General features: G+C 35.0%; 1 protein-coding gene across 2 annotated transcripts in view; it reads right to left on the reverse strand.

Moving 5' to 3' along the window:
• Positions 1 to 734: 734 nt before the first annotated feature.
• Positions 735 to 15,776, reverse strand: part of Usp5 (ubiquitin specific protease 5) — a 41,848-nt gene continuing 26,806 nt past the window's right edge. For both annotated transcript variants that reach the window (XM_089243215.1, XM_089243214.1), the window contains exons 16-20: positions 15,603 to 15,698; positions 13,418 to 13,561; positions 10,819 to 10,949; positions 7,812 to 7,926; positions 735 to 1,648 (exon numbers count right to left, since the gene is read on the reverse strand). In XM_089243215.1, coding sequence (XP_089099341.1) covers positions 1,473 to 1,648; positions 7,812 to 7,926; positions 10,819 to 10,949; positions 13,418 to 13,561; positions 15,603 to 15,698 — 662 coding nt within the window. In that variant the 3' untranslated portion in view covers positions 735 to 1,472. The remainder of the gene's footprint in view (positions 1,649 to 7,811; positions 7,927 to 10,818; positions 10,950 to 13,417; positions 13,562 to 15,602; positions 15,699 to 15,776) is intronic.

The following is a 15,776-nucleotide window of genomic DNA, read 5'->3' on the forward strand; positions in this document are numbered from 1 at the left end:
CGATTACATTTAAGTCAGTAATGAATATAGTTGAGTTATTTTGTACTTGCGCTTGTACATCAGCAATATCCTCAGGAATATGCCAGCAAGGCCTGGCTGAACATTCAATACGCGGACTGCCATGTTTGTTGACATTAGAAAAATTAGGAGACACTCAGTAGCAGTAAAAAAATATATATTATATCATGAATACTGCAATCTATGGTTTAGAAATAGTAGAATTTTATGTGTTTTTGTTTGCTTTCTAATAGTAATGAAAAAAATAAGACCCGTGCTGCTTTCTAAGTTTCCGGATAGATGGCAGCAAGACTTAAAATTGCATTTGTACTAAACTGACCATATTTCCCAGGGAAACAAACGGATCTCAAATATGGAAAAACGGGCAATTGTAGCCAAAGGCAAAGAAAACCACTAATTATGACAGAAATTTCTGAAAAATTGCAAAGTGGCAGGTATTGAAATGCTCATAGTCGAAGATGGATGTCCATAAGGCCACAAGTAAACATCTTCGATCTTCGCCCACGATTGAAGTCCTGTTCCTCAGGCTTCAAAGGTATCCGTTGATTGGGCGTTCTAATGCACTAAGTTAAAATAGTAATATACAGTAGACCCTGCTTGATAGGTGGTCATACAAGATATAATACGAACACATCAAGCTGGAATCTTCTTGAATGGGAAAGAGACTTCTTGAAACGAAGAGCCCACTGTAATAAAAATAAATTCGACACTGCGAATAGAGACAAACATGTTTAATTCATATAAACAAGATGCAAATGATAACAACATTTCGTTCTGGATAAGATATCTATTTTCCTGTAGAAATATTATTAACTTGTTAGTGATATAAATCTCTGTGCTGTTCTCTTAAATATAATTTTCATACAGATGCACAAAAAAACATTAAAAAAAAAAAATTCAGATTTTTAAGTTTTTCAAGCCATTTTCAAGTTCAATGTTGCAATTTTTTCCATTTCAGGGCAGAGATTCACAAGAAAACCACAGAGCTAATAAAATTTAACGATGTTGCCTACAACTGAATATTATGCATCAGATGTACTTTAAACTTTCATAGTGAAAATTACAAGTTATTCATTTTAGGAAATACTTCGCTCAAGGTGCAAAATTGCAGAAATGAACTTTTATTATTTAAATCACAGTCAATAACTTTTGCTTTACCGCCATTAGTTATAAAGAAAAGCTTCAGTAAGATACAGTGACCAATCATAAAAAAACAATGAGCACAAGGCTAATAATGGCAGGTAATGAGTTTGCATTCGAAAAGGTGTATAAACAAAAGCTGTCTGATTTAATAGCAATTAAGTAACATCTTTTCTTGAACAAACGTTTAAAAACAAAAAGAAAACAATAAAAAAAACTGGTAATCACACAAAAAAGCCATATACAAATTCTCGGTGCAGTCGAGTTATTAATATATAAGTCTCAATAGTTGCTATCTATATTCCACTGGAGATTCAAGACTTTCGTTGATACAGGTACATGTATGCTAAATCCTTTGGTGGGTGCTCGGACAGAGCCACTTTGCTGTCGTTGTATATCACCCAACGTCCGTCTTTCTTGATATGACAAACATAATGTCCAGTTACGGTAGAGGTGCCCATGTGGCTTATGAATGCAACCAGTTCATACTCTGAAAAAAACAAAAAAAATTACAGTACACATTTAATGTGATCACATAGGTTTCTCATAATACATTAAAAAAACAACAACATACATCTCATTTTCATATTTTTGGTCAATTATTTAATACTAATAAAACAGCTCTGAAGCAGAAAAAATGTCTATGGAGTAATAGTTGATTCTTATAGATCGGTGGTTCTTAGTGGTGTCTGATATGTTATGCACTAGCTTGAGCTTCTTGAAGCACCCACTTCACTTTTCATCAATGATCACGATTGAAACTAACAATTTACTGGCTCTAACTTCTAATGGTGGTTCCGTACCTTTTACGCTGCAAGACTTCTACCACTTAGATAGGTGTGCTTACCCCTAGAAATTCATAGGAAGCTTGCATGCCTTAACAAATGTACAGGAGACTTCAGTGATCCTTGAGATGTGTACTGGCCTCCCTAGCGTATCCTCAGAAATTGTAATTTTATGTCCCCTGATTTTATTTTTTCCATTGACAATACAGTGAAACTCCAATCATATTTCTCAGCGTCATAAGCTTTCTTGCTTTCTAATAACTTATTTTTTTTTTAACGTATCATCACATTATCTATACTAAATCTGAAAACAAAATTTAGTGCCAGAAAAATTAATAGGTGCAAAGCATTCCCCCCTCCTAAAAAAATCAGTCCAAAATAGTATATTTTTCACTTGCAGGGGACTTAGGAACCACTTCACACGCTAGCAGACACGCTGACATAATTTCTGATAGTTCTATGCTGTCCTTAGGCCTCAATTCTGTTATCATACATAGAAAAAAATATAAATACAAATAACACAATAATAAATTTTATAAATATAAATTTTCTGTTTTGTCGGTTATAACATCTTAAACCTGCCGCCTGGCATTTGTCAAGTCCTGACCTATACAATGTTCCCCCCCCCCCGTTTTATTTAACATAATAGCATTAGAGAGACGTATGATGTGGCTTTTGCTTCGAAATACAAACAAAATAATGCTTACAGACCAGAGACAGGCACATCCTTTATTGTTTCGGACAAAAACCAAAAGAACCTGAATCAAACTCATGACTATAGCAATGTTTTATCCACATGTGATGTGTATGAATTTATAGAATGCTCTTACAAAGATATGTGAATATATCTCAAGATATGAAAGCTTTTGTTTTTATCATTTTACACCTTCATCAATGATCATAATTGGAACTAACACAGGGTTCATACAAAATTTTCAAAATGAAAAGTAAGGAGTTTTTAAGGACTTTTTAAGGAGTCATGGTAAACTTCATAACTTACAAGTTTTACAGCAAAAAAAGGGGCGGGCACATATGCAAATTTATTTTTAATTTGCAAACAAACTTTCCCTCTTCTCAAAAATATAGATGTAGAAGTGGTTCAAAAATTACAAGTTTTGATTTGTTACCCAGCATCATAAGAATTCATAAAATAATCAATTCACATACATGCTTTCCGTTGTCACCAAAGTGTTCTAAAACCTTCAAGTATTAGTCAAAAATATAACTCATAACAGCATCACATAAATTATAAAAATTCTAAAAGTGATATTCATTCCCCCTCCAATTATTCAAAATAAAAACCACAGCCGACAAAGATTTTTCTTACAAAATTATTTATATTTGCAGCAACTCTAGACGCACACACACACACACTTCCAGCACAACTTCCTAGATAGTAAATTGCCCATAGCTGGTAATAGACCTGAGTTGTGCTTGGTTTGAAAGAAAGAAAGCCCCCCCCCCTCCTCTCCCCCCCCCCGGAAATCACTCACTCAAACAATCTGGGAATGCGCTGCGGGCCGCTCAATTGAAGTAAGAATTTGCCACGAGCCACTTGAGGCAGGCCACATATAGGCCATGTGTTGAGCACATGTATGCTTTAAAATAAATAATAAATAGGGGGCTGTTCAAGTATTACGTCAACAATTTTTGACTCACCCCTCTTGTCAGAAAAAGTCAGCAAAACTCTCACCCTCCCCCTGTCAGCACTCTGCCCCTTTCCTCCTAACGCTTATTGGTGGAATCTGAATTCGGGACTACCCCGCAGATGATCAAAAATTTATTTTTTTAATCCACAAAATATTTTTTACAATTTCGAAACAAAATATCTTTATATGTTATTATAATCAATTTTTGTTAATTTCAATGCTATTTGAAGGCTAAGAACCCAAAATTGCTCAAGAAATTCATTGTGACCCTACCTCTCTAAGCCCTTGGTAACCCTTGACCCGCGGTAAACATTTGGCCTTTGCGGACCAAATGTGGCCCTGGCGTTATGATGTGGCCTGTCCCTAAATCTATTTTTGTAACAATGAACCAAGTGACATATTTACAGATCGCTTAAGTGACTCGAGGCACAATTCCAGACCATTTAAGTGATCTATGGCACATTAAGCGATCCCTTGAGTGACATGTGACAAAGTTTTAGAGCATTGGTCCTGCCACCAGTGCGGTTCTACATCACTCAAGTTATCCGCGGCACATTCCCAGATTACGTAAGTGATCTGCGGCATAATCACGGATCACTTATATGACGCGCGGCACAGCTCCAGAGCATTTGGATCCGCTAAGTATTTGAAGATCACTAGAGTGGCTCTGCAGGGGACTCAATAGGGAGAATGTTATTCCAGGTGCCCACAAACTAGTGAAAAGTTTTACTCGTTTTTCGCGCACCGAGTAAGACGGCATTAAGAATATTTTATATTTTTTATAAAGGGTGGTTGATGACGTAAGAATCGTCCCCCCCCCCTCCACGTCATCAAGTCAGCAAATCGAAAATCCCCCATCCAGGCGGACGTAATACTTGAACGACCCCTAACATAAAGATACCCGAAAGTTATTTTCTGAAGGTTAAAAAAAATGGGTTCAGCTATAGCGGCTGATCGCCCCCCCCCCCCTGTAAAACCAGATGTGGCTCGGGCTGTCACTTTTAAAAGCTGGGTTTTACTAGCAGGTTTTCTATGCCGCGCGCAACATGAATCACCCAGTGAGACACGCTGTCTATTCATCAATATGAAAAGCAGTACGACTGTTTTCCTACAGAGCGCAATACGGCTCACGACAGCGCTTTACGTCGGGCATGATTGGCAGACTGCTTCTGGAGGAGTTAAGAGTGGTGTGCCGCGCGTTTCAGCGATCTTCCCTTCATTTTTGTGTTGTGTCTCTTCCCTTTAAACCGGAGCATGCAGCCGATAGAGTATATGCCGCCAGGGTCATATACTATATAGCCGTCCTGAGCCGATGCGCCACGCTTGGAAAACGCAAATGCGTAACGTCATTATGTAACTCATTTCTGCCGACACGAAATGATGCAGTTAGGTTCATGCGCCGCAAAAAGCCTACTCCTAGGAAAACCTGGCTTCAGGGATGAACGCTCGTTACGGGATCCCAGGAGAGATAAACCCATCGTCTCTCATAGAATCTCTTGTGTGTGGATAGAGCCTGTTCCTCTTTTTTTTTTGCCTTTTTATTTACGACAACCAATCTGCGAAACATATTTGCTTTCCCACTGGATTTCAGTTTTTAGCACTTTCAGGCGCGGCAGCGAAAAGATACGCTTGTCATCGTCCCTTACTCCAGTGGAACTGAAATTTTTTTTCCTTTCTTCTTTTTCAGTAGCGAGTTGTAATGTGAATAAAACAGGTAAAAAAACTGCGGAAAGCAGTGACATTTTGCGGTTTCTCAGAATTTTCGTAGTGAGATATTGGCTGTAAGCAAATGGGAAGGAGGGATAAAATAGGAATAGTAGGAGAGAATTACAGTAAAAAAAAAAAAAATATGATTGCGGTGAAAGTAGGGAAATAGTAGGAAAAATAGGAAAGCTGCGAAGTCTGCACTCAGTATACTGCGTAATATAGGAGGTTCGAGACATCGTTTCGCCGCATAAGTAAAAACTTTAAAAAACTTTCTCACCACTGGGCATGGGGGAATTTTTGGCTACTGGTTCAGCGGAGTGATGTCGTTCTACGGACCATCGATTTCCAATGCTGACCAGTTTGCGACATAGGCAGGAAAACACGTAAAAACTAGCGATTCTGTAAAAAATCATATTTTTAAAAGCAAAAGCATATAATCGTATTAATTTACTAAATATGACAAAATCGTAACGGTTGGCAGGTATGCACAACCATAGGATGTTCCAATCCCATCCCCTGCTTTCACATTTCCTATTACACAGGGAGAGAGCGTTTTTTTTCCCTCCTTTCTTCCTCTTTATATTCGGGGGAAGCTTAATCTTATTTTTCTAGGCAATGCTATTCATCACCATGGGGAATGCCTATTCTAAGAAAGATCATCCCTTCAGAGAAAAAAAAAAGGACTTTTTCAGGCGTGGCTGCAAAAAGTACGGAGTTATAAGGGCCCTTCCTGAGGGAAATGAAAAGTTAGGAGTTTTTAAGGAGTTTGTAAGGATGTGCGAACCCTGTAACAACTTAACTTCAAAAAGGTTTCGCTAAACAAACTAATGGGTGAATATACAGTGTGTGTAACTATAAATTTAATAATTGCATAAAATAAAATACAGATATCGTAGCTAACGAAAATAATCCATACTGGAATCAAGTTTGCTAGCCGAAACAAGATTTCCCATAGAATAGTTTCTATAGAAAATTGTTTAATTTACTCCGGGTAATGCCCAATCTGATATCAAAATTTATAAATTTAAGACATTAGGAGTGCTATAAAAACCAGACAAAAAACTGAAAAAAAGCTAAAATCGGACATGCCAACTTTTGGAATCCAGATCCTCCTTTCAGGGGACACCCCCACGGCACTCACAGACTCAATCAAAAGAAAAAAAAAACACACACAAACATTTTTTTTTTTCATCAATTAAGAAAAAGTTCCATTCCTCCCCCCCAAGGCAGGTTCTGCATTGCCCCTGAGAAGAATATAATTTAATGTCAGTCTTTCCATGCAGAATAGAGAAATCACATACTGTTCATAAAACATAAGTGTTTCCTTTGATGGATGCTATCAGTGGTTAATAATCTTGGGTATATGAACTCTTAAAAGCAGTTTTATATTTTCTTTCTGAAGACATATTTGATCAGAGAAAATAATTAAAAACTTCAAAATACAAAGCTGCTGACGAAAAAACTGGTGTTTACCACATGGCTGTTAATGGAATACAATAACGATTATACAGGAATTTCGGCAACCAAGGGCATCCCCCTGATAAATGATTGCCAATAAAGGCTACGTAAACAAAGTCACGTCTTTGCCAGTTGCTTAAATGTGGTCACCAAGACTTTATGGATGCTCAATGGAAATAACCATGGCTGTTTTCCCTAACGATGATGGCAGTCATTAACGTCACGACAATGTGAAAGCTCGCAGGAAATTTTAATTTTCTGCCAAAATCCAGAGAAATTATAACAAATCGGGGGAGCAGGAGGAAGAGTGAAAAATATGGAGTCTCCCGCCTGAATCCGCACAGTTGGCAGGTCTGTAAAATGAAGTTTAAAACCTGGATAAACGAGAATTTACAGGAACATTATATATCACACTGTTGACACAACCCAGTCGAGTTTGTAGGTGTCTCATCCATTTGTGATTTAGTCAGCTTATTTATGTGTCTGATACATGCAGATAGAAAGGATAAGCTTTTCCTAGAATGTCCAGTTTGATGCCAAGTCTTCCACTGAAAAAACTCATGCACTGAAAACAGTCTCCCTTTTTCTCCAATACATTTTCTATTAGCAAAATCTTTCATTTCACACGAAATGGTTCAAGAATTTTCAGAAAGAGAAGTGGAGGTAAGACATCTGGAAAGATTCCGAGGTGAACATAACTTAATCAGGCTCAAATGACAATAACTCTGATTATACAATTGGCACAAAAATTAAGCTTATGTCATGAAGTTAGCATGAGCATATTCATATCAACGAAAATGTTCGTTATCTGAGGCAGCAAAATCGGAAAAAAAAATTTCTTAATTAGCCAAAACAATTCTCAATCAGAGGCACTTGTTAGCCAAGGTATCACTGTAATAACTTTTCATACAGTATAATTAACCCAAGTCTATGAATGTTGTTCTAGGGAAATTTTCATTGACATTTACTTCAGTAGCATAAATTCTGAAGCGAGATTACATCACATATTGAAATAATATTTTTGTACAAATGATAGATAAAAAATTTTACATACTTTCACTTCCATCTCTATATTTGACCGGGGGTTCGCAACAATCCATAGCTTCTGCACAGTCTAGCTCGTCTGCGTGACTGAAAATCCAATCCACTGCTCGTTCCAAGCTATTGTCCTACAGGAAGGGAAAACCAAATATTGGTCCGCTTTCTAAATGCACTTTTAGTATTATTTGCATCATGGATTTGCTGATTTTTTCACATAAATTCACAAACAGCGTAATCTTCAATGACAAGAAAGTGGTTTTTAAACTAAGGGCCATTCAAGTATTATGTCAGCCGATTTTCAGCAGTTTTGACCCCCCCTTCCCCCTACTTGTCAGCAAAATTTTGTCAGCTTTGTAAATCATTGCATCTATTTTTCTCGTCTATATCATACAGGAGCAGAGATACAAGGGGCATGGCAACTCCCCATTCACAAAAAATTGTATCACTGGCATTGGGGGGGCAAGGCAAATATGGACAACCCCCATCACTATGCGGCGCACCCTCGGTGAACTGCCTTTCCCTGTTCGAAAAGCATGTTTCCACTCATGTATGAGTCCAGCAAATGTTTAACCAGATGCCCCCCCCCCCATAAAGCAGGCGAGATGGGAGGGGCAGTCTACAGAGTTATTAGTAAGGTTTGAGAGAAGAAAGATATATGATATACTTGAGGACTTATCTATACGAATGCAAGTTCAAGTGTTCACAAACTAAAGAAAGGTTTATCTTGTTTTTGGTATTCCTAGTAAAGATGGAAAATAACAATGTCATTAAGAATATTTCATATTTTCATAAAGGGTGGTTGATGACGTATGTATCATTAAACTCCCCTCCACCATCATGTCATCAAAAGTTAGCAAACCCCATCCCTCCCCCTCGATTCTGACATAGTACTTGAATGGCTCCTAATGATTCAAAATAAAAATGGATGACGTTAGGAATTTAATTGAAGAAAAATGCCATATTCTTCGAAACAATAAGATTTTTGCTCTCTAATTAAAAGCAAATTTAGTGGTGTACTTAGATAAAAGAAAAATATTCCAACCATTTAAATTCATGAACCCATTGATATAACCTGTTACAATAATGATAAGCATACAGGTGATCTCACAAAACCCTAATCTGATTAAATGTACAGTGAGAAGAATACACTAATACTGCAATTTCCAGTGTATAATTGGCATAGGTGAATTTCATTCAACAATATGAAATCATAAGTAGACGTGCAAAGTTTTGGAGTCCAGAAATTCTGAGATTCTTTTGGAAGGAGGAGACCCCAGCGCCAAGAGCCACCACAGCCTGATGATAAAATATTTTGTAATCTCAATTTATCCTGTAGAAAATTTAAAACCATCAACTAATTAAAGAAAAGTGCCCCCCCCCCCCCCCAGGTAGGTCCTGCATACTTCTCTGAGCAGAACATAGTAATGAGAAACATTTGTGCTCAATTTCCATGCTATCTGGAATATCACCAGTTTTATTTTCAATACAACTGTATCGCTCAAGCTTTTGGCAGGCAGTTGACACACGACAGCAATTTCTGTATAAGGAATAGAAGGCGTTTGTCATGTTTATGCAGAAAATCAAAATTTAATTTTTCTTATCAATTCCACATGCCATTAATAAATCTTTAAAAATGTTCTTAATATATATTTATATTCAAACTTCTCTGGGGAAAAGGGGTTGCAGATGGTGATGGCGTACAAAGCGGCTGGGGGCGATAAAAGCTATGGGTTTGCTTGAGTAAGGAAGCGATGAAAGAGAAAAAAATTCTGAAGGAGGCGGCGATGGAACAAAAAGTTTGGAAAATTATGGTCTATGATAAAACAATATTTTTATCATGATAAATTCTATAACAATATTGTTTAAAGAGACTCCGAAAACATTACAACAATATTTTTTATAACTTGCTCAAAATCACCTTCAATATATTTTAAAACTCGGTACCCGTTTTTGTTGTGCTATGGGAGTCTAATAACTAGGGCTAGGACTTTTATGCTCTAAAAATTTCTAAAAAAATGCTGTAAAAAAATGCATTTATGCTCTTAAAAAAACTGTAAATATGTCCTAAAATTTTTTTTATTCCTATATCAAATAACATTAGTTTTAGCAAAATAATATGATAATGACAAGTGTTGACGCAGTCTAAACTATTTGGAACCATTACTTATTTTATGAACGGAGAAATTCTTCATTTTACTAACTAACCTCAGAGCCAAAACTTTCCCTTTTGAACAAGTTTTTCCCTCCAAATTTAGAATACATATGCTGCCATCTATAGATAAAAATACCTAGCCAAGTAGTGTATTTAGCTCCAAGTAGTGTCCATTAGTCACCATCACTGACACTGATTCAGATGATTAATCAATTTACAGCCACACACCCCAGTGTTGTTGAAGGGCTAGTATTTTATACTCTAACAATTCAGTGTCATTGGTTGAAAAACCTGAATCTTTCAGGATTTTTTACCAATTACTTGCCCTAAAAGCTCTCGACAGAGGTGGGAATCGTAAAAACCAGTCTGAAGTGGGATAGGAATAACGAGGAAAAAATTTACTTATCAAAAATCATGAATTATGCAAAATATGCCTTGAAATAGTGAAAATATGTTCTATCATGTAAAAATAGCAAAATATGGAAAAACGTAAAAAAAATATGTAAAGACATAGAAATCTGAGCCCTACTAATAATATTAGTATTTTACACTTCCTGATCACAGAAAGTGTTCACACATAAGTGAAATGTGAACTCCACTGGGGCAAGACTATTGAATGAATTTCATTAATAACCAAAATAATGATACCTAATTGATAATTTTTTGTAGAGAATAAACCCTAAAAGTGTATTTTCTGGTAGTACTAACAATGCTGATTCAGAAGAGACATCAACAATAGCATAAATTGTGATGTGTGATTATGCCTTTCAATATAATGATGATCCCAGTGTATAATTTTTTATTGGTCCGAACAGCATTGTTATACCAGAATTTTACTGTATATATTTATAGAATAAAGGAGACTTACAGTGGCTTGAAGGGCTTTAGTTGCTTGAGCTCTAGTGAAGCCCATAGATATGATTTGCTGCACAGAATTTTCATCAACTTGCACATCCGATTTTTTACTCCCACCACCTACACTAAATGGACTGCTGTAATCTGAAACAAAAATAGAAAGTTTCAATTAAAACATAATTTATTGCAGAAAGAAAATTGTTTATGAATTATTTGAGCTGTAAAGGTGTTTTGTTAAAAGGTGAACAACCTCCTTCAATTAACTTGTTTTTCACTCAAAAATGTCTAGTCATTTTTTTTCAGTCTGAATCAGTGAAACACCTATAAGTACCTAATTTTTTTTTTCTTGAATACACTTCATTAATTAACTTCATTAACTAATATAGACTTTTACAGGTTTTTGTTAGTCATCACACACAAATATGATTTTGATTAACGTGTCGAGATTTATTTTAGCCGCTTATGAAACTTTCAGCTTGCAGTGACACGTTGAATTACATTATTTAAATACAGACTGGTTACTTCGGCTTTTAAAAGAGTCTAAACTTGAGTAAATCCAAGTCATAAGCAAAATATAAATTTTTAAATTGCACCACTTTCAAGCCAAAATATTCAACTGATGGGTGGAAAAACACATTAAGCGGATTCTACATATGAAAGTTAAGATGCTTTCAAAAAGCAAACAACAATTGTCATACTCTAATGTGAAATGTATTTGTAAACAAAACCATTCTATTCTGCATAAAATAAGCCTATATATACTGTATTATATCATACCATTTTGATTGATTTTTTAGTGAAATTATTAATAATGTTTGGGTATAGAATAAATGAACAAGATCCCTATTATTTTATACTTTGATTTGAAAGTTTTTCATGATAAAAAATAATTTTGTAAGCCAAAGTACAAAGTATCATTATTTATTGAAGATTAATATGATTTGTTCCTAATGTATAAACATGACAAAACATTCAACACAGTTTAACAACACAATGACCAATAAAGGAAAAGCCACAACTCACAGGTAAAAAAAACATGAGTACACACATAAAATAAACTTGTACCGAGGAAGGCCTTTTGACCTCTTGGCCTTTTAGTAACATACAAGGAAAAAATATAAGATTTACATGTCATTTTATAAATTTCAATACATTATTTTCAACATGAATCATTGAGAAATAGTCTGCTGTATTCATTTTGAACTGGAACAACTCATGCTGTCATTACATTTATTTAATTAATAATTCAACATTTCTTTTTAAAAAGTAACTGGTTTTACTAATTAACTTTTATTATTTTTATGATTTTAAATTTAAATATACTGCACAAAACATCAGTTTTGAAGTTTTTATAGAAACTTCAATCAAAAAATGTATTACAATAGCTTCAAACTTCCAAAAAAGGGAAAAGTGTGCACATCATAAAAAAGGACACAGCGGATGGCACACAAAAATGAATTAGCCAGATGACTGCTTAGACAAAAAAAAAAATTTCACTTTTATTAAATACAAATAGAAATTAGAAACAGAATTTCATGTACCATAATTCTCAGAATAAGTGATGAGATTTAAATTTCAAAAACAATTTCAGAGTTTGAGGATGTCCGTGTTGATGCACCACCTAACCCAAATTAGTTCTATGAAATATATATGTTACAGTACATGTGATAAATCAGTTATTATGAATACCTACCTATGATCTTAGTAAGTTTGATAAATACTAAAAAAATTGTCACTTTTATCAGAGATACCCACAAGCGTTGTTGGTAAATTTGATAAATACTGAAAACAATCACTTTTACCGGTGATTATGCATGGTAACCACAGAAGTGTTGTTGATAAATTTGATAAATACTTGAAAGCTATTGCCTTTATCTGCGACTAGCTATAATACCCGGTGCTGTCTGGGTTTTCTTCAACTGCTGGGAGGATTGGGAAAGTGTCAAACCATTGTAAAGGCATATACATGTCTGAAACACATTGGTAGGTAACCAAAGTAAGCATTCCGAAAGTGATTGTTGAGGCCGAGAAATCATTGTTGCCTAACAGTTTTCCTGCCCGTTTCGGGCATTTGTCCAGCTCTGACAAACTTTTAAAGTAGCCTATCATTTAAGTCAGGTCCCGTTTGGTATATATGCAAAATTTGACGATGATCGATCTAAAATTGTAGATTTGTACAGAGAATACACACAGAAAATCAATTGTATATATATATAGATTATATATAATACCCAAGTGTAATTGGCAAGTTTGATAAATATGAAGAAACTCCAAATGAGGCTAGTAATGAACACAGTTGGACCCTGACATAACAAATTTTGTTATCGTGCTCCCCAATATACTGAAACAATGCATGTATGAATTATCATGTACAGCATATTATACAGTACAATTCACCATGTTTACCAACAATGTGATGCTTGGATATTATGCATAATCGGTGGAAGAAGTGACAAATTTAGGAAAATTTATCAAACTTATCAAGATGCCAGGTATGAATAGTAACTGCATTTATCACATTTTCTGTAACATATACATACTACAGCACTTCACCTATTCTGAGAAATGTAATGATCAAAAAAATGTTTAGGAGCACTTGAAGATAAACTGACCAGGATCACTGCTGTGTTCCAGCAGCCAACCCATAGCCACTTCGAGACCACCATTTTGTGTATGGTACAGAGCCCGTTTACAAGCTTCTATAGGAAAACCCATCTCTGCTAAGCTCATCATCATACTTTCATCATAAGCAAACTCTATGAATCAAAAAATATATAAGAGCTCATGAATTAAGATATTTAAATCGTTATATAGAAAAATGAATTATATTTTACACTTGGATTACTTAAAATGCACAAGAGTACACAATAAATACATGTTACAAAACAAAAATACAGTACTGTGCATCAAAAAAACATTGATGGAAACATTAACTACCCATGCTAAAAAAACACATACAGGTATTTGTTATTTATACTTATTTTTATTTAGTATTTACTCAATTATACTTTGCACGAAATCTGTCAGAAAATTAAGGCAATTTACCTTTTCAAATGTTGCACGTAATCATACTTTTAAATTAAACAGTAGACGCTCAACTTTACGCCCCTCCAATTTACACAAAAAAAATCTTTTTTTTTTTTTTTTTTTACAAACTGATCCTCTGTCCCAAACAGCACACTATAGAGCTAATGAACTCTCATTTCTATTCTATCAACTGCCTTTTCTATGAACTTCATTAGTCTTCTGTTATTTTTTGTTTCAGTTATTTTATTCTTTCTACTACCTCAGAGTTTGTAGTAATCAAAGGTAAACTTCAATTTGGACATTCAACGTGTCTTAAAAGAACATAGGGTCAGTAAAAAGTTCACCAATTTGTCATCAATACATGCCAGGAAAGACAGTTCGATAGTTGGAGATAAATATCAATAACTTTGTCATTACAAAAACAATAATTCTCATTTTTTGGGGGCAAAAGGTGTGGATTAGAGTATGGGTTCTCACCACAGCAGCCCTAACAAAGGGTTTTCAAAGGTACTGCCTGTTAAAATTCTTGGGGACCCATGGATAAGCATTGATTGGGGGGAAGGGGCACCCAGGTGGAAAAAGTTTTAGAACCCATGGGTTAGAGATTTAATTACTGTATCTTATTTTTTCAAAATGTTTCAACTGTCTTTTCTTGTAGGTAATCTATGTTACAAAAGCACAACTGTTCATTAAAAATGCATTGACTAGAAAGAAAGAGTACAGTGATACCTCAGCTAACAAAGAGAATCATGTTCATTGGCCAAAATGTGATTGCCCATGGGCTTCTATGGAAAATTGTTTCATTTGTTCCAGATATGGTTTAAAATTTAAAAATAAGTTTTCTAAAACACCAAGGAGCACTATAAAAAGACAACTGACAGAAAACTGAAATAAACAGCTTCAAAATTGGGTAAATGAGAATTTATAGGAAGATGAGATACTGAAGATATTTTCATTTCACACTATGTACACAACTGGCACCAGCTTAAGTGGACTAACTACATTCGTAGATGTCCCTCATTCATTTGTATTTTGGTCAGCTCTTTGCTGTGTCTCGTACATGCAGATGGAAAAGATAAGTTTGATGCTAAGAGTCTTGCACTGAAGAAATGTGCATTCTGAAAACATTCTTTATTTCTTTTTCCAATGCACTTTCTATTAGTTGAATCTTTCATCTTACATGAAATGGTTCAAAAACTTTCAGAAAAAGAAGGTTGGGAAGAAGCCTTCACCTGGAAAAATATTCTGAGGTACAGTACTTCTGATGATGATTGGCCCTAAAAATCCATCTCACAATTCAGCAGTTTTATGTTAGCGTGTGCAGTCATATCAAGAAACATTTTATGTAAGTAGAGGGATTTGTTGGTCGAGGTATCACTGTATAACAACAGCGATTTGCATATGAAAGCTTAGGTATTGTGAAGGAGTAAAAGCTGACAGCACAGTCAGAGTGCACTACACCATACATACTAAGCACAGTATACCATATTTATTATTGCAAGTAAAAATAAACAGTACTGTCCTCATGTTGATTAATTTTTTCCCCCAAGTATATATTCTAGGAAGAAATCAAAACTATATTTATTATTTTAATGATGGAATAAATCAATCTGATAAATTTAGTAAAATATTAGCAATTAAGTATCCATAAAAACGTAGGAAAGAGTGAAATAGCAATGAAATAAATGAATATCTGTAGGAATAGTACTGAACACCAGCAATATTTTTTCCAACATAACATTTGAAGAATTTTTTAAAGTTGGTTGTCACCTGTAACTTGCTCTGGAAGCTCTTCCTCTCCTGGCTTCTTTCCAGTGCCTCTAAGTGATGACAGATCCAATTCGTCTGGCACATCTATTGATACATCTGGTTATACAAGTCGATGAGGAAAAAATGAAAAATTAATTAGCTGTCCCCACTTTGAAACTCATGGAACATATACAT

The sequence above is a fragment of the Pholcus phalangioides genome, unplaced genomic scaffold (genome assembly GCF_987345545.1).
Source record: "Pholcus phalangioides strain wild (caught in Gottingen) unplaced genomic scaffold, Ppha-v1.0 ptg000015l_1, whole genome shotgun sequence".
In the NCBI taxonomy this organism is placed as follows: Eukaryota; Metazoa; Arthropoda; class Arachnida; order Araneae; family Pholcidae; genus Pholcus; species Pholcus phalangioides.